Source organism: Rhinatrema bivittatum, chromosome 9 (genome assembly GCF_901001135.1).
Source record: "Rhinatrema bivittatum chromosome 9, aRhiBiv1.1, whole genome shotgun sequence".
Classification (NCBI taxonomy): domain Eukaryota; kingdom Metazoa; phylum Chordata; class Amphibia; order Gymnophiona; family Rhinatrematidae; genus Rhinatrema; species Rhinatrema bivittatum.
This window is the reverse complement of record NC_042623.1, coordinates 32998195-33025287: the sequence shown is the minus strand read 5'-3', so window position 1 is coordinate 33025287 and position 27093 is coordinate 32998195. Positions and strand designations below refer to the sequence as shown.

The 27093-nt window shown below is 45.8% G+C and overlaps 1 protein-coding gene across 5 annotated transcripts in view; it reads right to left on the bottom strand.

Annotated features, from left to right (window-relative positions):
- The window catches only part of PPP6R2 (protein phosphatase 6 regulatory subunit 2), a 399948-nt gene that overhangs the window by 155682 nt on the left and 217173 nt on the right, over positions 1-27093 (bottom strand). For 4 of the 5 annotated variants that reach the window (XM_029615589.1, XM_029615591.1, XM_029615592.1 and 1 more), the window contains exons 10-12: positions 13586-13738; positions 11749-11955; positions 5048-5112 (exon numbers count right to left, since the gene is read on the bottom strand). In XM_029615589.1, coding sequence (XP_029471449.1) covers positions 5048-5112; positions 11749-11955; positions 13586-13738 — 425 coding nt within the window. The remainder of the gene's footprint in view (positions 1-5047; positions 5113-11748; positions 11956-13585; positions 13739-27093) is intronic. The other variant, XM_029615590.1, reaches the window with a different exon arrangement.

Here is a 27093-nt window from a genome sequence, read left to right as displayed (position 1 = left end):
AGTAGAAATTTCTTTTTTTTTTAAATGAAGAGGAAATACTTGCTTGTTCCAGTCAACGTGAGAAGAATAGGTATAAAGAATCCCCAAAGGGACAGAGAATAAGGAAACCAGGGAACCACAGTGTGAGCTATTCCACCTGCTGGAGACAGACAAATACTGAAGGGCTACAGGGTAGGGGCTGTCCTCATATAGGATATCCTTTCAGTTTTAGTCTGTCTCCACCTGCTGGAAAGGAGGCTCAACCCATGGTCTGGACTGATCCGGGTACGTACAGGGAAAGCTTTTTATATGAGCTATTAATTATTGGATATTCTTTTTGCCAGCTGTTTTGAAATGTTTATTCTTTCTCGGAGTATGGTTTTATTGTTATGACGTTTTATGCTTCTTGGTTTTATTTTTAATGTTTTATGTGGAATAATGATGATTATGTTTTTCCATTGTTGCACTGCATACAGAGTCTGACTTGTTGTTGTTTCAAGTTGAATTTGTTCGCATGTTTCTTTTTATATTTTATGGTCTCTTTAGTCTGTGTTTGAGGAGGACTTGTCTATAATCTGCATATGTGACCGAAATGAGGTATTTTGCTAGAATGTAGTTTCTGTGTAGAGATCTATAGCAGCTTGGCTTGTTCTATTTTCCTGATAGGAGGGTGTACTGGTGTTGTAGGATCTAGTGTAATGTTTGCCATATTGCCTTTTCATAGGTAGGGTTGTTACTGTTTGAGTGCTGGCAGTTAGTGCTATATTGGTATGGAACGTTTACTATACTGTAATTCACTTTTTTCACAGGATTTACTGCCAATTTGTTGTCCACGTCAAATAGATTCATGAGCGCACTCATCACTGATAGCTCTGTTGATCCATTGGTAGACTGTCCATTGCCACTGTGGGGTTGCTAGAACAGAAGGATGGGAGAGAGAGGGGATGTTCAGAGGCAATGTTCAGGGGCAATGGTGGCACATTTATGCAATTGAGGGTTGGGACGGGTGTTTCTTCTCTCCCCATACTCAAGTGTCCAGTTCTCACCTGTAGAAACATTGGCAACCGGGTGGGAGGAAAGGACCTGTGGGCCTCTGCCCCCAGATCTTTTAAGTACCTAGCAATGCCCCTGACAAAGTCACTGTCACCGTGGCTGCAGCTGCCCTTCTAACTAAACATAACTGTCTAAAATTCTGAACGGAAGCAGGGATTGCTGGTAATCAAGGCTGATGTTATTACTAAAGCAACTTTAAACAGTCCTTATGGATTTTTGTCCCCATTTCATTTTTGGGTCTGGGGAGGGCCATTTTGGTCCACTCCCCAGATCAGAAAACTTTTATCGTTCTCTTTCTGGGAAAAAAAAAAACCCCCCATCCCAACCCTTTAAATTTAATTAACTACAACCCCCCCCCCCCCACACACACACACACACACCCTCCTGACCCCCCAAGACCTGCCCAAAGTCCCTGGTCCAGCGGGGGTCCGGGAGCGATCTCCTGCACTTGGGCCGTCGGCTGCCAGTAATCAAAATGGCGCCGACGGCCCTTTGCCCTTAGTATGTCACAGAAGTTACTGGTGCCATTGTTCAGCCCCTGTGACATACTAAAGGCAAAGGGCCATCGGCGCCATTTTGATTACTGGCAGTCGACGGCCCAAGTGCAGGAGATCGCAGATCGCTCCCGGACCCCCGCTGGACCACCAGGGATTTTTGGCAGGTCTTGGGGGGGGAGGGGGTTGTAGTTTTTATATATATTCGCTCCATAAGACGCACAGACATTTTCCCCCCACTTTTGGGGGAAAAAAAGTGCGTCTTATGGAGCGAAAAATACGGTAAGTACAAATTTGTCACTCTTTCTATTGATGTTGGAGATTGAACTCTTGTTCGATACCCTTCTGTTAAGATCCTTAGTTTACAGGTGCATTAGGCAATATGTATTTATGTCTACTTACTTATTCTTTGCTATTATAGGACCTACTGTTTTGCTATCTAAAACAAAATTTCCATTCCTGGTCTTTTTCAGCATTGCTTTATGACCTACTACACCTGTGAATAACTCATATTTTCTCCACTCCCCTCTACAATAAATTGTCAACCAGTAAGCACACATTTTTGGTTTTGCACCCAGTATCGAGGTGTTCCGGACCAAGAGAGAAAAGTAAGTTGCTATTCTATAAGAGATTTACACAAATACATTAGGCAACTTATTTGTATAATTTTATGACTGCTAATTAACTAGCATAACTGATACCAGACTGTCTGTTGTCTGCTACTTTTGGGTGAGAGGACTGGGTGAACTGGGGGGAGTTTAGTGTGTAGTATTAGAAAGGTCTTGATGAAATGGAGATGGACTAGGTAAACTGGTGGAGATATTAGCAAATTGGTGATTTTAAGTATATGCACATATTTAAAAATATATCTATTTCTACGTAGAAATCAGGGTTTTATGCAAGTTAGATTTTCTTTTCCAAGTAAAATATACTCGCATATGTTTATAAAATAGGTAAAGTATGCACTTTCAATCTATTGCGAATATTCATGCGTTTATTGAGGTGCAGATATATGCACATTTTATAATCTGCGCGATCAGATACACGCAGATTCTAAAATACTACAGACAATCTCTGCACGCCCATCCATATACGCGTGCATGGATCTTTAAAGCTATCCTAACTGAATAGTCATTTACATAGTGTGATCTGTTACACACTGTCCTCCAACAGCCTCAATAATCCATTCTCAACACTCTCCATCACCCAACGCATCATTCTTCTAGCTTTACCAGTCAATCCTCATCAGCATTCAATTACCCAGGAGAGACCAATTGTCCAAGTCACCCTTCACCTGTTATTAAAACAAATGATCTGTCACACAATTTCTCAATCACTCAGACCCATTACCTGATGGCCTCCAGCACCAATAAACCAGGCCTTCACAGTAATAAATATAATGACCAGTAAATCTCTGTTCTCAGTCACTTAATTAACCCATTAATTTTCTCCAGTGCCACTTGTCATCCAATAAACTACATGGCCCAATTATGCAGTCACTGTTTTCTATTCTCAATCATCAAACATTATCCAGTATTTTAAATGAATCTTCACCCATGTTTTTTTTTTTATCCTATAACTCAGTGATTCTCAAGCGGTGTGTCACACACTCCTGCTGGCCCGGCTGCTCTTCTCTTCCCCTCCTTTCACCCCAGCGAGATACTGCAGGCATCCTTGCACTGCTAACGTTGCCACCTGGGCTGTCAGCACGTCGAAGCCCAGACGGGAACAGCACCAGTGTCAGTGGAATTGGCAACTGCAGCATGGTCTTTTCTACTCCCCCCCCCCCCCCCTCCGCAGCCCGGAAGAGGAAATGATGCTCAGTGGAGCATGCAGGAAGAAGAAAGGGCCATGCTGCATTCAAAAGCAGCGGCAGCAGCAGCGGCCCGAGGAGCAGCAGGACCCAGAGAAAAGCAGCTGACGATCCGCCCTGGGAGACAGCAGCGTTAGTTCCTGCAGCTGTGGGGATTATTTCTTGGGCCATGGCGGCTGGAGGAGGCTGCTGCAGTTCCCATTTGTTTTCAGCAGGATGGGAGGAATAAGTGAAAATGAGAGTGAGCCACAGCGTGTGTGAGAGACTATGTGTGTGTGTGTGTGTGGTATGAGTTTATAATTATTGGATATTATTCTATTCAGTTGTTTTGAAACATGTATTCTCTTTATTAGTAGTTTTACAATTATTTTGCATTTCTTGAGGAATGTATAAACAGAAACGTGCAGACAAAAACTGTGCTGGAAACAGCAAGAAGCCAAACACTGTATGCAGTGCAACAATGGAAAAACAAAATCATTAGCTTTATGGTCACTTTATTCTGTATTTGGTCAGGGTCTATCTGTGTTCTGTGTGTGTTACCCAGGTAAGGGTATTCTGCAAGCTTTTAGTTTCTGTGTAAGGATCTATAGCAGCTTGGGTTGTTCTGTTTTCCTAATAGTAGGTGCATTGGTGTTTAGGGCCTAGTTTACTATTTGTAGTGTTGCCATTTCATAGGTTGGGTTGTTACAGTTCAAGTGTGTTCTATAAAGGTGAAACTCTGTACAGATTAGCTTATGTGCATTACTGCAGATCCTGGGAGTGTGTTAGGTGCTATATTTCCTTTTCTATTTCTCCAGATTTGCAATGCTTGCAGAGTAGCTTTGTTTGGCTTTCCATTCCAGTTTGTGATTTCATTTTTTGTAATTTGTGGTCTTTCTGTATTTGGTGAAGATCTGTTTTATGTGTACGACCGAGGTGAGGTATTTTACTAACATGTAGACATTTGTATCAGTCTTATTTGTTGTGTTTTCTCAATAGGTCATGCATTGGTGGTGAACTGCTGTCTTATCATAAGAGTTATTGCACCTAGTAGCAGGGAGAGTTTGTGTTGCTGTTACTGAGATGATACCAGAATATTATATTTTTTACATGGTGAGTTGTAATGGAATGTCCTAGTTCTGCTCTGCACCCATTGTTGGGTGTCAGGGGGGTTCCTGTGGAAGTAGAGTGTATGTGTACATTTTGCCCCGTGACAGTTATGTGATCAGTGTGTCACATGTGAGAACTGTCTTTCAGCTGTGTCCAACAGATAAAAGGTTGAGAATCACTGCCATAACCAATTACTCCGCATTCTCTAGTACTACCACCAGTGAATCACGCTCCACGACTTCCTGTCATCCAACATTTTTGGTCATGTAGCATACTCCTTTAGCTAGGGGCCCATCACCCAACATTATCAGTCACCTTTCTAACAGCCCGCTGGACAGGACATCCAATAGTGCTTCCCATGCCCCACCATATTAGCCAATATGCTCAGCAACCCACACTAGTTAAAATTCTTCATCACACAACTTTTCCCAGCATTCTCCTGTAATCCAGTGCCCCTACTGCCACACATTTCCCGTTGCCCTGCTATATCAATATTCTTCATCCCAGTCTGAAGGGTCAAAACGCATAGCTCTTTATAGCTGTGTCTTGTAACCCAGATCCCTCCAGGCTCCCCATGATTTGCATAGTGTTCCAGAGACTGTACAACCAAAAGCCTTACTGTATTTTGTCATTGGCTTCCCAGGCATCCAGTATCCTCTGGACTAGGCAGCACTTCTGAAAAAGCTGTAAAGAAAGAACATGATGGTGACATTTTCACAGCGAGGAATCTTGGTCATCAGGAAATGACTATCTAAGCAGGTACAAAGCCGAAGAGGCTGACTTTTCACCCAGAGCTTATGCTATTAGGCTGTAAGTACCTCAGATGATATTGACTAAAAAAGATACCTTCTTTCTAGGTAGGGACTTTCATTTTTCACAAAAAGAGAATTTGCTAAGAGCTTTATCACTTTGCTATCGGCACTAAAGATTGCCCTGGGTATAAGTTGTTTTTCCTTTTAGAAATGGGATGATTTATTATAGCAAAGAATTATTTGATTCAGAAGCTTATCGTAATTTCCAACAGTACACTGAAATTCCTCTCAGTTATAAGGATATGCTGATATCACAAGTAACAATTTACTATAAACATAGTAATAAGGAGACTGATACACAGTTAAGATTGGCTCATTTAGAGATTCTGAGGGTACTATTTTTTAACCTATCACTTCTACAGAACTACTACACATATGTAGCACAATCTATCACACAGGCCGCAGCTTCTCCTGCCCATCATTCTCCAAACAGATGCCAGAAACTGAACTACTGCTGCAGCATGGTTATCTGTGCTGGGTCAGGAGGTACATTACACCCCCACCACAACATCTCAGAAGGCAGGGGGGTTGGACTTCACTTTCTCTGCTCTTCAATCTTTCGTGAGGGGGAGGGGGCTCTCCAGCTGAACTACTCTTGGTCCCAAACTCCCTTAGGGCAAGCCCTGGCCACAGATGCCAGAACTAGATTTATTTATTTATAAAACTTATATTCTACTACATCCAATTAATACTGTTCATTATAGATCCATTACTATTTATCATCATAATAAATAAATTAGGAATATATATATATATATAACAATCTTGTTAAATGCTAATCTTGCACGTACTGTATATTAGTCCATGGTAAACCTGATCCCAGACAGGATATGTAAAAGTCACAGACTGACTTAAGAACATAAAAACATAAGAACATAAGAAATTGCCATGCTGGGTCAGACCAAGGACAGAAAAAAAAAAGGAAAACTGGCTCTTACCTGCTAATTTTCATTCCTTTAATATCACATATCAGTCCAGACAAGTGGGTTTTACATCCCTACCAGCAGATGGAGGCAGAGAACAAAACTTTGAGGCACTGCTACATTACAGATAGCGCCACCTGCATTCCTTCAGTATTGACCTGTACCCAAGACAAAGATTAGAACTTAAAACCCTCTCCAGGGTGAACAGGCATAGCAGGGCTGGAACCCCCTGCACTGGAGCCTGTCACCTTCAGTAACCCAAAAAACATACGTACAAACTGCAAAAAACTCTTTGGAATATATTACATCAACTATCAGGAAATGCAGACTTTCGGCAGCGAAGGGGAGGGTTCTCTGGACTGATCTGTGGTATTACAGGAACGAAAATTAGCAAGTAAGAACCAATTTCCCTTTCCTGCTCATACGCAGATCAGTCCAGACAAGTGGGATGTACCCAAGCACCCCTAAACTGGGGGGGAACCCGAAAGATCTGCACACAACACACTCTCACAAAGGACGCACCCTCCTGCACGTCCAAACAGTAATGCCTGGTGAAAGTATGAAGCGAAGACCACACTGCTGCTCTACAAATCTCTTGAGGAGATAGCAACTGACACACTGCCCCTGAGGCCACCTGTGCTCTTGTAGAATGCGCTTTCAGCCCCACTGGAATCTTGCGACCCTTACAAATATAAACAGAGCAAATGGCCTCCTCCAGCTAACGAGCAATCGTGGTCTTCAAGGCCTTATCACCTTTCTTCACTCCACCGAACACAAAAAGGTGATCTGAGTGCTGAAACGAATTAGTGATATCCAGATACCGCAGCAGAGTCCGTCGCACATCCAAAAGATGCAGCTGTCTTGAGGAGAATCCTTAGAATACTCTGGAAAAGCTGGAAGATGCACCATCTGACATAAAGAGAACATCATCTTCGGCAAGAAAGACGGGACTGTCCGCAATGTGATCCCATCATTAGAAATTGAAGACTATGGCTCAGACAATGGCTCAGACTTTGGTTCACTCAACTTACCCAGAACCCTTTGCGGCCTCTACCCTATTTGAAACTCTGGCCATAAAAAACCTCAAACTGACCTTAGAATGGAGACTCTGGGAGACATCTGGACTGCATTTGGAGCTGCTCAAAACTTATGATGGAGGGTCATGAGGTTACAAAGGGCAAATGGCTGAGGTCACATTCTCACAGGCTAATGTCTCCACTTGAGGAGCCCAACTGAAATCAGAGTTTTCCAATTCCCCCTGAGGATGGAAAAGATTGAAAGGTTGACAGGACAAAGGACTATCAGAGGATTGCTGCTAACATCTGGCTTAAGCAAGGGAGGCCCTTTGGGTGGAAAGGATCAGGTTAACATAGGTTTAGTATTCATCTGATTTTAATATGACAAAACTTCGTAAGTGATGATCAGTCATAGGCTCACTGTATATTTTAAACCTATAAAACGCAGCACTCACTGACATATTACGAGAGACAGGAGTTAGTGCTTTACCTGAGAAGAGGTCTGGCTGCCTGTAACTCCCAAGGATATGCAATAATAAATTTATACTTGTTCCTACTAAATTGTGTGATATCCTTGAGTCCCATATGTGTGGATAATCATCTTTAAGAGTAAATTAATACTCAAAATACGCAGAAAAAGATCCCTGCATGATCCGCCTGGAGGAACATATAGCCACCAGAAACGTTGTCTTTAACATCAGGTCCTTCAATGTCGCCCTTCTCAAAGGTTCAAAGGGTGCATCACAGAGCACTCACAGAACCAGACTGAGGCTTCAATCTAGACACAACTTCCAAACCAGAGGCTGCAAATGCTCTACCCCTTTCAGGAATCAAACCACATCAGGATGAGAGGCCAAACACCTCCCCCACACCTTGCTCCTAAGGGAACCCAAAGTGGATACCTTCACGCGGAGGGAATTATAGGCAAAACTCTTAGACAATCCCTCCTGCAAAAAGGCTAAAATCTGAGGTATGTCAACAGATAGAGGAGCCAGTTCCGAATAACCCTCCAGATGCAACCATCGCCTCTCAAAAGCCAAGCCACGAGACAAAAGTGATCCTCCCCACCCAAAAATAAGGACCCCTGCCACAGGAAGCAGGGCAGATGGGCCAACCTGAGGGGTCCCTCTACTGCGAGATGCAGATGATCCGCAAACCACAGGTGCCGCGGCCACTCTGGCGCCACCAGTACAACTGATCCCGGATGCGACTATGTGCCACAGAACTCGCCCAACGAGTGGCCATGGGGGAAACACAGCAGGATCCCCGTCAGCCCTACTCTACCCTCCCTCTTTTGTGAGATTGAAAAACCTTGCCATCTTTGAGTTGGCCCACATCACCATAAGATCCAACTGGGGGACGCCCCATCTGGCACAGATGCAATCCCAAGCTTCCAGAGACAACTCCCATTCCCCCGGATCCAACTGCTGCCTGCTGAGGAAATCCGCTTGCACATTTTCCGCACTCGTGACATGAGACGCCACTATTCCCTTGAGATGAAGCTCCGCCCAAACAAACAATTGCCGAGTTTCCAGAGCCATTACTTGAAACTGTTTCAATATTGTAGTAGCGACCAAGACAAGGGGAGTTCTTTATTCTGCACAAAACATCATAAAAAGCCCGACTCAGGCAGAGTTTCGCTCTTTGAGCTGCTTCACGGGCTATTACATCTAATGCCGGTGGTTTGTCTCCATACAGCAGTTCAGCCTCATTGAGAATGCTTAAACAATTGCCACCACAATTTAAATGCCAGCGCAGACACTTCACAAGAGCAACTAGCTCCGTATCATCTGGACAGAAATTCAATGTAGAGCCACCGTATTGAATACCATACCAGCCTTCAATTGGTCAACGCGATCAAAGTTACAGTTTTGTGCAGAATAAAGAACTCCTGGTGTTCACTGATCCCTTTTGTCTTGGTCGCCAAAGCCATTACTTGACTCTTCATCCCTCTTTGCCGGTTGATGTATACCACTGTCATTGCATTGCCCGAGAATACCCGAATTATCCTGCCTCTGATCTGGGGAAGGAATGCCTCCAGTGCCCGAACCTCCCCTGTTTCAGGGCAATCGATGGTCTAGGCCCTCTCCTCCACTAACCAAAGCCCTTGGGCAGATCACCCCAGGCATACTGCTCCCCAACCTTTGAGACTGGTGTCTGTGGTAACCACCACAGCGTCCAGGGTCTTCAAATCCATTCCCTTTTCCAGGTTGTGACACGACAGCCACCATGACAGATTGGACCTGAATTATTGTAGAAGAGGCAAAGGCAGATGATACTCCACCAACAAGGAATTCCACCTGGACAAGAGCGCGTTCTACAATGGTCTCATGTGCACAAAGGCCCATGAAACCAAATCCAATGTGGAAGCCATGGAGCCCAGAACCTGTAAATAATCCCAGACTGTTGGCACTGACAGCTGAAGCAGACGTCTCCTGCGCCTGTAACTTCGCCACCCTGTCTGAGGTCAAAAACACCCTGCCCGTCTGGGTGCTGAAAAGGGCTCCAGATATTCCAAAGACTGGGAAGGCACCAGGTGACTTTTCACCACATTTATCACCCAACCCAGAGACCACAAAGTGCCTATGACTCATTGGAGAGATCACAAACACTTGTCCTTAGTCTTCGCATGAACGAGCCAATCATCTAGATACAGATGAACCAACACCCCTCCTCTTCAAAGGACTGATGCCAGTACCACCATCACCTTTGTGAAGGTTTGTGGCACTGTGGCCAGTCAGAAGGAAAGAGCATGAAACTGGAAGTGCCCCAAAACCATGAACCAGAGAAACTTCTGATGATCCCATCAAATGGGAATATGGAGGTATGCCTCCATTAGGTCAAACTATGCCAAGAACTCTCCTCTGCGGACCACCGCAATCACCGTTAACATCTCCATTCGAAAACCTCAAGGCCCTGTTCACCTTTTGCAAGTCGAGAATGAACCGAAACATTCCTTCCTTCTTGGGAACCACAAAATAAATGGAGTACCTTCCCCATCCCTGTTCCTCCCTCGGGACGGGAACTAATGCGTTTAAGCTTAGCAACCTCTGCAGAGTTCCCTACACTGCCTCTCGCTTACTTACAGAAACGACATAGGACTCCAGACAGGCTTCCCTGACAGGGCGAGAAAGTTCTAGCGTGTAGCCATCTTGCACCACCTCTAGAAACCAGTGGTCTGAGGTAATCTTGGCCCACTCCTCATAAAAGCTGGACAATCTGCCCCCTACCGCTTCTCCGGAATAATGGGCGATGCTGGCTTCATTGCGATGACTTTCCACCACTGACCTTGGCCGGCACCATCCCTGAAAGATCTGCAGGTGCCTTGAAAGAACTGCTGCCATCCCGCTGACTGCTTTGCCCCCGCACCAGAGTAGGACTTGCCTGACCAGAATCTACACGATTCCCAAAATCAGGAGAGGCGGAAACACCTTCTTGCTGGTTTTCCTATTCTCTTAACAGCCAGAGCGGACAAGCCTGTACCACCAAGGCAAAAGAGGGTGGGGATTCTACTTCAAGTACTTCCAGATTCCAAACAGAACAGGAGGACTTCGTCCCATCCTAGATCTAAGGGCCTTGAACAAGTTTCTAAAAAGAACAATTCAAGATGGTTTCCCTAGGCACCCTGATCCTTTTGCAAAATGGGATTGACTATGCTCCCTTGACCTAAAGTACGCATACATCCATATCGATATCTTCCCTGGTCATAGGAAGTATTTCCAATTTGTGGTGGGAACACTGCAGTACCAGTACCAAGTATTGCTGTTCGGGCTCATGTCCGTCCCATGGCATCCCTATCCATCAACACCACCGATAGTCCCGCCAATGTTGATAGTGCAATGTCCATTAGTGTGGTGCCAAGGTCCATCATTGCCAATGGCTCAGATTTCCTTGACCTGAAGAGCTGATCTTATCAAGCCGAAATCTATGTCCCTTCAGGGTCATTTGGGCACACAAGTGACAACCCTGGACATCATGCGATGCCCACAAGCAGAGGGCATATATCTCATGTGGATCCATAATGGACATGGTTCTTGGGTTCCGGGGGCCTCGACAAAAACCGGACAAGACCATGATGGAACGAAAGAAAAGGACACATAGGCACTAAACTATGGCAGCGGGCACCAATGTCACAGAAACCAACCAGAAACGCCGAAAACCCCGACTACAACAATACAGGGAAGCACAGAGGGATCCAGTGATGGAATGATACTGAAAACTGCAAAAAAACAGCGATTTAAAAAAAAAAAGAAAGAAAAGAAAAGTTTTCCACTAGGTCAGAAACAGCCAAAATGAGCTCAATCAGACCACAAGACTTACAGCTCCACAGAAGAGACTGAAGAGGAACCCAACGTGGACCCCTGGTATAGGGCATGCTGGGCATGCTCAGTGCATCTAGTCAAAGTTCTAGAAACTTTGACATATGTTTTCTGCATAAGGGCTCCATCTGTTGATGTCACCCATGTGTGAGAACTACCATCCTGCTTGTCCTCTGAGAATTTCAGTTATGGATACTAAATGTAAAGGAAGGATGACAAAGGGCCATGGCTCATCTGTGAAGGGACTTACATGCGTTACCATGACGTTCTCTTGGCCACCTTCTGGCTCCTTGCTTTGCTCTGTGCTGTTGACTGTTTCATTGTGCTTCTCCTCTTTTTGTCCCTCCTCACCGTCAGCAGGTCTCCCTTCATGCATAGAGTGGGAGAGGACAGCAGCTATGCACAGCTCTACTTGGAAGTGCAGAAAGTTATTCCAGGTATATTTAAAGAACAAGTCCTGGAAAGAGAAAAGGAAAGCCCATCAGATCTCAGATTGTAACCAACCTTCCTCTATAGATCTGCATGACTTGGAAGCGTTGCCACAGACACACATAGTAAAACCCAGTTAAACTTTTATGGAAATCTGGATATTTTTTTTCTTTTTTAAAAATATTTAAATTGACATTTGAACACAAAACAATATTTTTTCATCTTGTAGAGCAGATCATAAATATACAAAGCTGTATATTTTTCTACATTCCCTGTCCCTTCTCTTCTACCATGCTTTGCTATCCATCCAGCTACATGAGATGCCAGATAGTCGAAGCTGTTTCCAGCAGTTAGAAGTATAATATGCATACAACTTATTTCGGACCATTCAGGTTTTTTTTATAAAGTTGGTTACTATAATTTTGTGATTTGCCTAAATACCTAGATTCCAAGTCCTCCTCCAAGTATATTCCTACTTGGATGTGTGGATCCTGCTCCATCTTGGCCCATGGCATACACTACCTTCTACATAATTTTTCTCCATCCTGTAGCAAGCTTAATTACTGTCATACCACTCCCTTAAATCTTCAAATAAGAACCCAAGCAACTTTGTTCTTAGTCTGCTTGAGTACAGTAAGGATTCCATTACTATTTTGCATTTACTCCTCTCCCTTGTAATGGGGGGTCTCTACCATAAAACAATGCATCTTTCCATTATCCACCTGAACAATGAAGCAAGTTCCAGTACCATTCTCTCTCTTCCACTGGATACTCAGAGTGCCAGTGAGTAACTGCCTCAAGTCCCCACAGCACTCTTTCCTTAGCTCAACACTACAATAGGAAGAGACAGAACAGGAAATAGGCTGCTATAGCTTCCTGATATTCAGGACAGTCATCCTCCTTCCACCACCCCAGGAAAATAATTTTTGACCTCTATCCTTGCCTTCCCCTGTCACCATAGGAAAAATGACTGTCCTTAGCACCACCACCATAAGAAAAGCTCTTATTCTTGCCCCACATTATAGATTAAACCTTAGCCTTTGATTACCCTCCCCACCATGGGTCAAATCCCTAATCATGTTATCTGCCCTCAGTGTCGACTGTTATATGTTTCTGACTGTCTCAGTGACAGACACTCTGTGTGTTACAGTCCGTCCTCCCCAGTGATACAATCACCCAGTTTCTCTACTAACCCAATGCATTGTACCATGGAAAAATGTATGAATTTACAGCCTGTGGTACTAATACAGCTGAAAGAACAAACGCTGATTAAAAGGCAGAACAATTATGAACAATCTTCAACAATCAATCAATATAGGAAAAAGGAACCAATGTCACAACTGTTTCTGGATTAAACATAGTGATATCCATGCTCATATATGTAGGATTATTCCATTATTTAGGAATCTCTCAAAATTCAGACAAATTCACTATCACTGTAGCAGACAGCACTAATCAGTTACATGTGCATTGCTGAACTCAAAGTAAGGTGACCCATAATATAGCAAATACACTATAGATCTTTTTTGTGGAGAGGAGAGAAAGCTTATGTATCTATTTCTGTCTGTATTTTCTAATATGCAATATCCCGAGCAAGACTAAAAACTTCTTCCTGAAGGCACCTCTATGGAAAATATATAATACGCTCTGCTGCTCACAAGTAATAGGTCCATAGTGCTGAGGCGGCACAGCTCCTGGTTAACACTGGCAGTGTTGGTGTGCAGAAGAGCTGCGATTAATCGAGCGACGTGAAGGCGGGCATTCCCCAGTGGTTCCTCCAGCACCCCGATTGTAGTCAGGATTGGCGTCTTCTGAAACCAAAGAAGAGGGAAAGCAGGTCAGCCCAGATAGCAGAGACTTCCCTTTTTAGCACCATAAAGGATAGAATTCAGTCAGAAGTCGCGCCTAAAAACATTAGCAAGCTTCACTCCAGTTTTGTGAAGAGGAAGAATTTGGCAGGGCCTAATCATTCCGATTCCAAAGGATTTGTGAATATTGTATTTTTTAAAAAGCCAGTAGAGGGTATCCTGCCGCTGATGCAAAACCTTGGTGGTTTTCCTGCATTATGCAGGAAAAGCAGTCTACAATGTCTTTCAGATAAGCAGCAGTCAACCCAATATCCATTTTTACTGGCCTCAGCAATAAATAAAATGTTTTGCATTCATTGCTTCCCCTCTATTAAATGTACAATTATCTACATATACAAAATCTGTAACCCTTCCAACTTTCAAAGTACATTTGCTAACAGTTTAAAGCAGCAGTAAACTTAGAGGTAATTTTGTTAAAAACTCGATATTCAAATGCTACTTAGCTAGATAAGTAGGAGCTACTTTCCTCTCACACTGCTGCTGCCACCTCCTCTCCCTTGCCACTGACATGAGACGGTCACTGCCTCTCTTCCTTCCCTCCTCATTCATCGCTGATATGATCCAGGTGGCTGACTCCTCCCTTTCTCCCTCCTCAGACTTGACTCAAGCCACTGTATCCTCTTCCCTCCTCCCTCCCAACTGACATGATTCAAGTTGCTGCTGCCTCCCCGCCCTCACCCACCCCCAACAGGACTCTGATTGTTTTGCGACGGGAATTAACTGTAATGGTGGTAACAATGCCAAAACATGAAACAAGACAAGAAAACTTTGGAGCCATCATCATCACCATCACTAATCTGAGCTACAGGAAGCAGTTTGGCTATCTGCCAGTAAATCCGCCTGTACTGCTTGAAAGGATATTAAGTAGCAGAACCTTGCTTCTTCTTTACATATTCTAATAATCCCTAGTGAATGCAAAAGAATTACATTTCTTCACAATCATATGCTATAAGATGATTAGTGTTGTAATTTTTGGCATCTGTTGTCTTTATATAGAAACACAGAAATGACAGCAGAAAAGGACCAAATGGTCCAGCCAGTCTGCCCAGCAAGCTTATGGTGGTATCTGCTGTGCCATGTAGGTTACCCCCATGCTTATCAGTTTCCCCCACCGTAAAAGTCAGGGCCCTCGTTGGTTGCTGTTTGAATCCAATTCCCCGTTGCAGAGAGCAATGCTGGAGTTGCATCAAAATGTCAAGCTTATTGGTTAAGGATAGTAACCACCGCATCAGCAGCCAGTTACCCCCATACTTAATTGTTTCCCCAGACCGTAAAAGCTGGGGCCCTCGTTGGTTGCTGTATGAATCCAATTCCCCTTTCCCCCCTGCCGCTGAAGCAGAGAGCAATGATGGAGTTGCATCAACAGTATGAAGACTTATTGGTTAAGTGTAGTAACCGCCACACCAGCAAGTTACCCCCATGCACTCATATTTCCATCCTTTAGCCTTTGATAAACGAACCTTGATGGAGAGGCCAAACTCTGAGCTCAGGGATATTTGTACATTTTCAGGGCACTAAACCTGCAGCCAGCAGGGGTCCCCCTTCAGTCTTGTTGAAAGCTACAGGAAGTGCCGAAAAATAAAATAAGAAAACGTAACGAATCCAACACCGCGGGGCGGCGGAAGGGTTTCGTGAGGACTAACATCCTGCTGTCCTGTGAGAACACCTGTTACAGGTAAGCAACATTTGCTTTCTCACAGGACAAGCAGGATGGTAGTCCTCACATATGGGTGAGCTGAGGATGTCCGAGAAATGCACCAAATGTACCCAAGATGTGCAATAGGCACAAGGACTGGGATGGAATTTGGTAGAGGGCATCCTGAACCCTAACGGGCAGACGGAAAGGTGTTGGTACATCAAGTTGTAAAAAGGTTGAGCAAGACAGACTGGCCGAAGATGGAATCTTGTCTTCCGGCCTTGCTAAGCAATAATGGGCTGTAAAGGTATGGAGAGAACTCCAGGTAGCAGCCCTGCAAATGTCAGGAAGCAGCACCGAGCATAGGTGTGCTACTGAAATCGCCATGGCCCTCACAGAGTGTGCTTTAACACGGTCTTGAAGTGGAATGCCTGCTTGCTGATAGCAAAAGGATATGCAGTCCGCTAACCAGGAAGAGAGAGTCTGCTTACCCATGGAATGGAATGGAAAGAGACAAACAATTGAATGCTACTGTTCTACTGGATTGGAGTGGAGCCTGGGAAATAAGGTAGGTAGTATAATGGATTGATTAATGTGAAATTCCGATACTACCAGGTAAGAACTTAGGGTGAGTGAGGATTACTACCCAGTCCCTGCAGAAGTTTAGTGTAAGGTAACTAGGGCCTGTAATTCACTAACTCTGCAAGCTGAAGTGATTGCCAAAAGGAAAATCACTTTCCATGTGAGATATTGAAGGTCACAGGAGTGAAGAGGCTCGAATGGTGGTTTCATGAGCCGCCCCAAAACCAGATTGAGGTCCCAAGAAGGGGCCAGAGGGCACAGTGGAGGCTTGAGGTGAAGCAAGCCTTTCAGAAACGTGTTATGAGGGGTTGTACCGAAATAGGAACGTCCCCGACACCTTTATGGAAGGCGGCCACCGCACTGTCATGCATTCTGATGAAGGAAATTTTTAGACCTGATGCTGACAGGTGCCAGAGATACTCTAGAAACTTCGTGGTGGAACAGGTAAAGGAATCAAGGGATTGAGAAGAACACCATGACTAAAACCTGTTCCATTTGTATAGGTAAGACTTTCTCGTGGAAGGCTTCCGTGAAGCAATCAGGACACGGGAAACTGGCTCCGAAAGGTTAAATGACTGAAGAATTAATCTCTCAACATCCATGCCATCAGGGATAAAGCTTGAAGATTGGGGTGGCGTAGGCAGCTGTTCTGCGTGATCAGAAGCAGGTCCTTTCCCAAAGGAATGTGCCTGCGAATGGAGAGATCCTGAAGTATTGGATACCATACCTGGCGAGGCCAGTGAGGTGCTATCAGGATCATGCATCCCTTGTCCTGACATAATTTCACGAGAGTCTTTAAGAGAAGTGGAAGTGGAGGGAATGCATATAGGAAACCAGTTGCCTATGAGAGGGAGAACGCATCTCTTGGCTGAGAGTGTTGGCTGCGAGTGAGAGAGCAAAAGTTCTCTACTTTGCGGTTTTAAGGTGACGCAGAGATCTATGCGAGGATGACCCCAACGTTGGAATATTGAGTCCGCCACTGTGGGGTTGAGGGACCACTCGTGCGGATGGAAAGCGCAACTTAGGTTGTCCGCCAACACATTTTCCACTCCCGGCAAATAGGTGGCCCTGAGGTACATCGAGTGGGAGAGGGCCTCTGCCCATATCTGTGCAGCTTCCCGACACAGTAGGTAGGAGCCCGACCCTCCCTGTTTGTTGATGTACCACATGGCCACCTGGTTGTCTGTCTGAATCAGGATGACCTGATTGGAAAGGCGATCCTGAAACACCCTGAGAGCATATCTGATTGCTTGCAGCTCCAGGAAATTGATTTGGTGTTTGGCTTCCTCTGGAGACCAAGTTCCTTGTGTTTGCAAATCAGCAACATGGGCTCCCCAGCAGAGGTTGGAAGCATCGGTAGTGAGAATTATTTGAGGGTCTGAAGCCTGCAAGGGCAGGCCTTGGAGGAGATTGATCTGAGTTTTCCACCAGGCTAGAGACTGACGGAGTGAGTCGGTGATGTGGACAGTGGTCGATAGAGGTTTGACGGACTGAATCCATTGTGACCTTAGAATTCACCGCATGACTCTCATGGCCAAGCGGATCATTGGGGTAAACTGTACTGAGGATACCATGTGTCCCAGTAGGATGAGGAAGTGGTGTGCAGTGCTGAGACTGTAGCTGGTGTGCGAGAGAGGAGAGAGATGAGAGTGAGAGCTCGCTGTCAAAGCAGAAATGCCTTTGCCTTCAAGGTGTCCAAGTCTTCCCCAATGAATGATAAAGTTTGGGATGGGGCTAAGCAGGATTTTGCATAGTTGACAAGAAATCCTAGTAAAGTTGACGAGAAATCCTAGTAAAGTAAGACGTAGGGACGACAGAGCAGCTTGTTGAGTGGGAGCCCTGATAAACCAATCATCTAGATAGGGGTAGATGTGAACACCTTGAGTCCTGAGGAAGGCTGCTACTACTACGAAGCACATGGTGAAGACTCGTGGTGCAAATGCCAGGCCAAATGGGAGCACTCAGTATTGATAGTGCTTGTGGCCTACCAGAAATCTCAGGAACCTGCTATGAGATGGATTTATCGCAATGTGTGTGTACGCATCTTGGAGATCGAGAGAGCAGAGCCAGTCTCCTCTTTGCAGAAGAGGAAGGAGGGAACCCAAGGTTACCATCTTGAACTTTTCTCGGTGGAGGTACTTGAGGGTATGTAGGTTCAGAATTGGACAAACGCCGCCTGATTTTTTGAGGATTAGAAAGTACCGGGAATAGAATCCTAGACCTTGTTGGGAGTAGGGCACTGGTTCTATTGCTCTGGACTGGAGGAGGGAGACCTCCTGCCCCAGGAGTAGTTAGTGGTCGGATGTTCTGCACGTCGGTAGAGGTGGGGAGTCCGGTGGAATGGAGAGAAAGTTCAGGCGATACCCTTGAGAGATTATGGCAAGGACCCACTGGTCTGAAGTGATTGTGTGCCATCTGTTGTTGAAATGGCACAATCGACCTCCCACTGGTATCTGAGGCAGTGGAAACTGGCTGCTGCTCTCTATGCAGGAATCAAAAACCAGAAGCAGGGCCCGGCTGAGGAGCTGCTTGCGGCTTTTGTTTATGAGGTTGACGAGACTGGGCCTTTTGGAAAGGTCTTGTAGAACGAGTTCTAGACGGTGGTGGATAGGATTTCTTTGGATGGAAGAATGACTTTTTAGTATCCTTCCTGAATGGCTGTTTGGAGGAATACTCAGAGGGCATCAGAGAGAGCTGGTGAAGTGTCTCATGATGCTCCTTGAGTTCCGCCACCGTCCGCTGAATCTGTTCACCAACAGATTGTCTCCGATGCAGGGCAGATCAGGGTGCAAGTCAGATGATTTAAGCCAGGCCCACCTTCTTGCCGAGATAGCAGTTGCAGACACCCTGGAAGCAGTGTCAAAGATATCATAAGAGGATCTTATTTCATGCTTCCCTGCCTCAAAACCCTTGGGTACCAGGGTTTGAAGCTGTTCCTGGAATTGCTGAGGCAGGGATTCTGCAAAGCCCTGTATCTGCTTGAATAAGACCCTGTTGTACTGTGTCATATACAGCTGGTAAGAGGCGATCCGAGAGATGAGCATTGATCCCTGGAAGACACGCCAGCCAATGGCATCCAGGAATTTCTGTTCCTTACCTGGGGGAAAGGAAGAGTGGGGTTTTAATCTTTTTGCCCTCTTTTGGGCAGATTCTACAACCACAGATTGGTGATCCAGCTGAGGTTTCTGGAATCCTGGGACTGACTGGACCAAACAAGTGGTATCAGCTTTTCTGTTGACTGGAGCAACAGAACCCGGGTGTTCCCAGTTCTTTTTGAGGAGATCCAAAAGAACCTAGTGAATAGGGATGGAGGTTATTTCCTTGGCAGCATCCAAGAATTGTAACAACTCCATCATTTGATGTCTGTCATCTTGTTCAGTCTGCAATTGGAAGGGAATCAATTCAGACATTTCCTTCACAAAATTTATGAAGGATAGGTCCTCTGGAGGAGAATGCTTCCTGCTTTCAGTAGGAGAAGGTGGCGATGGCAAGTCATCGGTGTCTTGAGAAGAATCGTCGGTCCAGGTGTCATAGGGATCAACACCTGCCCTTCTAGGAACCTGAGAAGGACAGGACGATGGTATTCCTGAAGGTCCCGGTCTAGGCTCCAAAGGCATTGAGGGAAGTACTGGAGGCACCGATGAAGGCATCGAGGGCACTGGTGAAGGCATCGAGGGATGGATCAGTGGCACGGATCAGTGGCACCAATGGGCGCATTGGCATCCATGGTTGAGGCATTGGCAGGAAACCCTATGGCGGAATGCGGAATGATGTTTCTCCTCCCAATGACAGAATAAGTGGGGAAGGCACCAAAGCCATCGGTGACCCAGGATTCATCGGTGGAAAAGCAGCTATAAGTGCTTCCATCTTCGAGAGCAGAGGTGCCAATGCTGCCGGAATGGGATCGATGGTCGGTTCCGCAACCGACACCGAAGTCGGCGCCAGGGGACCTTGGAGTCTGTGCATCGCCTTATCGATGGCCTCCTGAACCATCTGGTCCAGTTCTTCAGGGAGACCTGGAGCAAGCAGCCCCGGCTCCGGAAGGGAAGAAGGAGGCAGAGGCATAGCCGGAGGGACTACCGTTAAAGGCGGAGTCGCGACTCCCGATACCCATCCAGGTGAGGGTTGCTTCGGTAACCCGGTCGCAGAAAAGGTCGGTACCTTTTCTAGTCAGGGTTTCTTCGATGGCAGCTCAGACGATGGCGAGGTCGATGATTTTCCTTCCTCGATGGTCCAAGACTTCCGGTGTCGATGCCGATGTTTCTCTCTACAATCCCCTCGGTCCTGAGGGGGGGGGGGGTAGAGGTATTCGAATGCCGAGAAGTCGTCGACACCGGGCGGTCACCGGCCGGTGGCCGATACTGGCACGAAGTGGACAGTGTCAGTTCAGATGACGTCGATGCAATCGATGGCATCGGGGTTTGACAACGGAAGAAGTTCCATTTTCTCCATTCTGGCCTTGCAACCTTTTGGTGTCATTAAGGCACATTTGGTGCAGGTCAAGACATCATGCTCGCACTCAAGACACATTACACAGACTTTGAGGGTCTGTTAACGACATGGTGCGAGTACAGTCCGGGCACCGAGAGAACCCCAACGCCATGGCCTCTGAAAAAAATTGAGCCACGGTACGGTCGACAGTCAGTAGGCCGCGAGGGCCAAACTCGACGGGAATCGACCGAAAACAGGTAAAAACTTACCAGAGTACTGCGGAGTCAAAAATTCGAAGAAGGGTCCCCTATGGGGTATGAAAGTTTCTAGTAATTCCGTGAGGAAAATTCCTGTCAGGAATCTCTGTGGAGCTCCTTAACCCACGTGGCTACTGCTGCGCAGAAAAAAGAAGTTCTGAAGGGAGACCCCTGCTGGCTGCAGGTTTAGTGCCATGCTGGGCATGCCCAGTAGGTGCCAGTCAAAGTTCTAGAAACTTTGACAAAAGTGTTCCATGATTGGGCTCCATCCTGTGATGTCACTCATATGTGAGGACTACCATCCTGCTTGTCCTGTGAGAAACTTTTATCTATCTATTTATTTATTTATTTATTTAAGGATTTTCTTTACCGACATTTGTCAGGGACATCATGCCGGTTTACATCAAACCAGGGAGAGGCTAAAGGTGAAAGCAGTTACAATAAACAAGGAGCAGAAAAACTGGGAGTTATGGAAGTAATATACGTAAAAGCAAAGCAAACAGGCATAAATAAGAAGATATCAAATTAAACAGAGAATATAACATGAAGCAATATGAGGGAACAAATTACAAATAATGTGACATTGTCTTACGAAATGAATATCTGCAGCACTTATGTGAGTGAGAAGGGGTTTCGATAGTTTTGTGCAACTTAGCTGACGTAGGAGGGCGGGGGAAAGGGCGGGCAGGAGGTACTAGCTGGGGAAGGTTGAGGGGGAGTGTGATGCGCGGGAGGGATGTGGCAGTTTAAGGGTAGGCTTCCTTGAATAGCCATGTTTTGAGATTTTTTGTTTTTTTTTAATTTCTGTGCGCATTGCTCGTCTGAGTTCGGGTGGCATGGAGTTCCAGGCATAAGGACCAGCGATGGATATGGCATGATTTTTTGCTGGCGAGGAGGTGCAGTTGTTTTGGAGAGGGGGTGTGGAGGGTGCCTTTTTATGATGACCTGGTGGGTCTATTAGATGTGTGGAAGTATATGTGGTCTTTCATCCAGGGCAGGTTCTGGTTGTGGGGTGTTTTATGTATGATGGTGAGTGCTTTGGATGTTATACGGTGGTGGATGGGGAGCCAATGTAGTTCTAAACACCAATTTTAATAGGATTATACAATTTTATACAAAGCAAACAAAGAATTTTTATTTATAAATTTAACAAATGTATTATCACTGGTACATCCCTAAACCTTTAAAAATCTTCCTACCATATATCATACAAGTACCTACAAACCAATCACTCATACACATACTAATAAATTACAAAGGTGAACAATGTCACACACAATTATGGCTAAAATAAACACAAAGTAAATCTTAAATCTAATCAAAAACAAGATATTTAAATCAGTTAGGTGATTAACAACATTTTTCATTCGTCTGGGATTTTCAACCTGATAAAAAAATCTCAGTGAACTACCCTCATTGTATTTTTTTTTACTGCTAGTTCTTCCAGAGTGTTCTGTGTGATTTATACACAGATTTCTCTAAGAGTTTCCCTCTTCAATCTCTTTAACTATCATTCATCAGGTTTCTACTTGTTCGAGCAAAATTATTTATTTATTGACCACGTAACGCTGAGTTGTGTACATGGGTACAGTCACTTCCAGTTATAAGTTCATGGCTACATAGTTGGATTGGAAATTGGATCTGCTTAAATACATTTAAATTGTATTGAAACATGCTATGCCGATGGAGTGGGGCATTAGTTCCATTTTGAGCCTATTTGAATCAAACATTTGGGAGAAGTTGTATTAAGGAGTAGATGGGACATACAGTTTAATAGTTTCCCCTAATGAAGGCCTTACCATAAAGGGTGAAACAAAGAATTCTTTGTCGAGAATAGCATAAATACAAAATTTTGCTTGAACAAGTAGAGGCTCGATGAATGATAGTTAAATAGACCGAAGAGGAAAGCTCTTAGAGAAATCTGTGTATAAATCACACCGAACACTCTGGAAGAACTAGCAGTAAAAGAATACGATGAGGGTAATTCATTGAGATATTTTTATCAGGCTGAAAATCCCAGATGAATGAAAAATGCTGTTAATCACCTAACTGATTTAAATATCTTGTTTTTGATTAGATTTAAGATTTACTTTGTGTTTATTTTATCTATAATAGTGTGTAACATTGTTGGTTTGTAGGGACTTGAATGAATGTGTATGATATATGGTGGAAAGATTGTTTAAAGGTTTAGGAATGCGACCAGCGATGATAATACATTTGTTATTACATTTATAAATAAAAAGTCTTTGTATGCTTGGTATAAAATTGTAAAATCTATTAAAATTGGTGATTAGCTAGTAGACAAAGGAAAATTGGTTCTTACCTGCTAATTTTCGTTCCTATAGTACCACGGATCAGTCCAGACTCCTGGATTTTGCCTCCCCTCCAGCAGATGGTGACAGAGAAAGCTTTGACTGACTCTACCCTATATCCTGAGGTACCACCTGTAGTCCGTCAATATTAATCGGCATCAAAGCAGTATGCCCCATAAAATTCAACTATCCAATACAACTAACTGTCCCTACTCTCCACTTGGGCTAGGAACGGACACATCCCGCTTATCAACCCCAAGTGGAAGCAGAACCCACGATAACATTCAATAACTTGCAAAGTGAACGAGCGGACTCTCCGTTACCTCTAGGCAGAAATGGGCGGGACTCTGGACTGATCCATGGTACTACAGGAATGAAAATTAGCAGGTAAGAACCAATTTTCCTTTCCCAGTATGTACCCGGATCAGTCCAGACTCCTGAGATGTACCAGAGTTCTCTTACTCGGGGGATGAGATCTTGAGAGTCCCGCTCGATTACTCCTTCTCCAAAGCCTGCCGAGCCTGGGGCCTGGACATCCAACCTGTAATGCCTAGCAAATGTATGCAAAGAATTCCAAGTCGCTGCCCTACAAATCTCCTGTGGCAAAACTTGACACTCCACCCACAATGTTGCTTGCAAACAAGTAAAATGAGCTCTCAAACTGACCAGAAGCGGCCAACGAGAAAGAAGATATGCCGACTCAACAGCCTCCTTCAACCAACAAGCCATAGTAGTCCTAGACGCTTTATGCCCTCTTCTGGAACCACTCAGGAGTACGAACAGATGATCCGACATATGGAAACTGTTAGTTAACTCCAAATAGCGCAACATTACGCGGCGTACATCTAACTTCCTGAGCTCCCTAGAGCAGGGATCAGAACAGTCCAAATCTGGAAATACCGGAAGCTCCACCAACTGATTCAAATGAAAGGAGGACACTACCTTTGGAAGAAAAGAAGGAACAGTCCGCAAGGAGAAGACTCCAGCTTCTGTAATCCTTAAAAAGGGTTCCCTGCAGGATAATGCTTGAAGCTCAGACACTCAGCACGCAGAAGAAATAGCCACAAGGAATTCCACTTTCAACGTGAGATCTTTCAAAGTCGCCCTCTTTAGAGGCTCAAAGGACATAATACATAGGGCTTTGAGAACCAAGGTCAGACTCCACGAAGGGCAAGGATTCCTGATCGGGGGGCGCAAATGCTCCCCGGAGAAAACGCACCACGTCCAGATATGCAGCTAATGACACACCGTTTAACTTGCCACGGAAGCAACCAAGGGCTGCAACCTGCACCCGTAAGGAACTGCACGACAACCCTTTAGCTAACCCGGCTTGCAAAAAGAACAAAATATCCGACACCAAGGCTCCGGTAGTGTCTAACTTGTGCTCCACACACCAAGACTTAAAAATTCCCCACACCATGACATAGGCCACGGAGGTAGAAGTCTTACGCAAACTCAAAAGAGTAGCCACTATAGAGTTTGAATAAACCTTTGTTCTTTAGGATGGTGCCTCTCAAAAGCCATGCTGCTTGACAAAAGTAATCTACCTCTTCCAAACAAACGGGGTCCTGACGGAGGAAGTTTGGGAGATCCTGAAACCTCAAGGGGTCGTCCACCGCCAGAGTGACCAGATCCGCAAACCACGGACATCTTGGCCACTCCGGCGCCATTAGAATGACCTCCGCCTGGTGAGCCTCTATTCGTCTCAGCAATCTGCCGATCAGAGGCCAGGGTGGAAAAACGTATAGAAGAACGTCCTTCGGGCAGGGAAGCACTAGGGCATCCACTGCTTCCGCTCCCAATACTCGCCTCCGACTGAAAAAGCGAGGGGCCTTGGAATTCCGAAAGGTAGGTTGCCATAAGGTCCACCACCAGCCTGGACCACTTGAAGCCTTTCATCGGATATGCGACATCGGATAATTCCCACTCTCTGGGTTCAAGGCGGTGATGACTGATAAAGTCAGCTTGAATGTTGTTGACTCCGGCGATGTGACAGGCTGTATGCTGACTAGATGTTGCTCCACCCAGAGTATCAGCTGCTGTGCCTCGAGCGCCACAGGTTGGCTTTTGGTTCCTCCCTGCCAATTGATATAAGCCACTGCGGTCGCATTGTCAGACAGAATTCAGACCGACTTCCCCTGCAGGAAGGGCTGGAGAGCCTGCAATGCCAACCGCACAGCCACTGGGCCTCTGACATGGACCATTGACTTTGAACCGTTGTTCCCTGACAAACTGTTCCCCAGCTGGAGAGACTGGCGTCCGTGATGACCACCGTCCAATTGGGAACTTTCAGGAACACTCCACGTCTCAAGCTGTCCGACAGTAGCCACCAATCCAGACTGGAACGAGCCGATTCCATAAGGGGAAGGGGAAGGTGATATTGTTCGGAAACCGGGTTCCAGCGGGCAAGCAATGCTGACTGTAGCAGTCTCATATGAGCAAAGGCTCAAGGAACCAACTCCAGGGTGGAAGTCATCGAGCCGAGGACCCTCAAATAATCCCATACTCTTGGAGTATGACTGGACAATAAGTCTCAAACCTGTCCCTGCAACTTGAGAAGGTGGTGTTCGGGAAGAAATACCCTCCCCTGACGAGTGTCGAACAGGGCTCCTAGGAACTCCAGCGATTGGGAGGGAGTCAGATGGCTCTTGTCAAGGTTGACCACCCAACCCAGTGATCACAAGAGAGAAAGTACTTGGTGTACCGCCGAGCGGCAAAGAAACTCCGACTTCACCCGAATTAGCCAGTCGTCAAGATACGGGTGGACTAAAAGACCCTCCCTTCCGGAGTTGCACCGCCACCACAATCATCACCTTGGTAAAGGTCCTGGGAGCCGTGGCCAGCCCAAATGGTAGAGCTCGAAACTGAAAATGTTGTCCCAGGATGCAGAATCTCAGGAACCTCTGGTGATCGGGCCGAATGCCGATGTGCAAGTATGCCTCGGTCAAATCCAACAACGCGAGGAATTCTCCCTTGTGTACCGAAGCAATGACCGATCTGAGGGTCTCCTTCTTATGTTCTTAAACCTCGGGACTCGGAGACAGCAATTGACTCTCGAGGTCTAGAATGGGCCGAAACGTGCCTTCCTTTTTGGGCACAACAAAGTAAATGGAGTAACGACTCTTTCGCTGCTCTGCCCGAGAGACCGGAATGATGGCCCCAAGATCGTGCAGGCGCTGCAACGTGTCTCGCACTGCTCGACGCTTCTCCTTGTAGGAGCACGGGGAGACAAGAAACCAATTTCGCAGTCAAACAAAATCTAAAGCGTAACCGTGCCTTATTACACTGAGGACCCACTGGTCTGACATCCACTTGGTCCATTCCCTGTAAAACAGAGACAGCCTGCCTCCCACCACCAGAACCGGGGATTGGACCGGCCTCATTTCATTGGGAGGATTTAACTCCTGCTGAGTGGGGGATCCCAAGTCTTCCAAATCGACATCCATGAAAGGACTGGGACCAAGACTGCTGTCTGCCTGAAGGTTGTCTCGAGATCGAGAGGCGAAAGAGCCTCTAGCCCTAGGGCGATCCTCCGGCAGCTTATGCACCTTGTTCTCCCCCAAAGACTGTATCATATCTTCCAAGTCTTTTCCAAAAAGAAGCTTGCCCTTGAAAGGCAGAAAGCAGAAGTTGCACCCTAGAAGATACATCCGCAGACCAGTTTCTCAACCAAAGGAGTGTACGGGCAGAAACCACAGACACCATGGACCGAGCCGAAGTCCGCAGCAAGTCGTATAAGGGATCAGCGCTGTAGGCCACTGCCACCTCTAAGCGCCCAGCCTGCACCACCTCCCCCTCCGAGAGGGAAGGACTGCTTTGCAAAAGCTGTACCCATCGAAGCCCAGCCCGCAGGGCAAAGCTGCTGCACCTCCTCCCCCTCCGAGAGGGAAGGATTGCTTTGCAAAAGCTGTACCCATCGAAGCCCAGCCTGCAGGGCAAAGCTGCTGCACAAGGCAGCCCGCATTCCCAGGGCTGAAACTTCAAGCTTGCAGTCCTAAAGATCCTTAAGTGCCATGGTTCACGTCACCGGAATGGTAATCTTTTTGGTAACTGCAGACACAGCGGCATCTACCTTTGGGA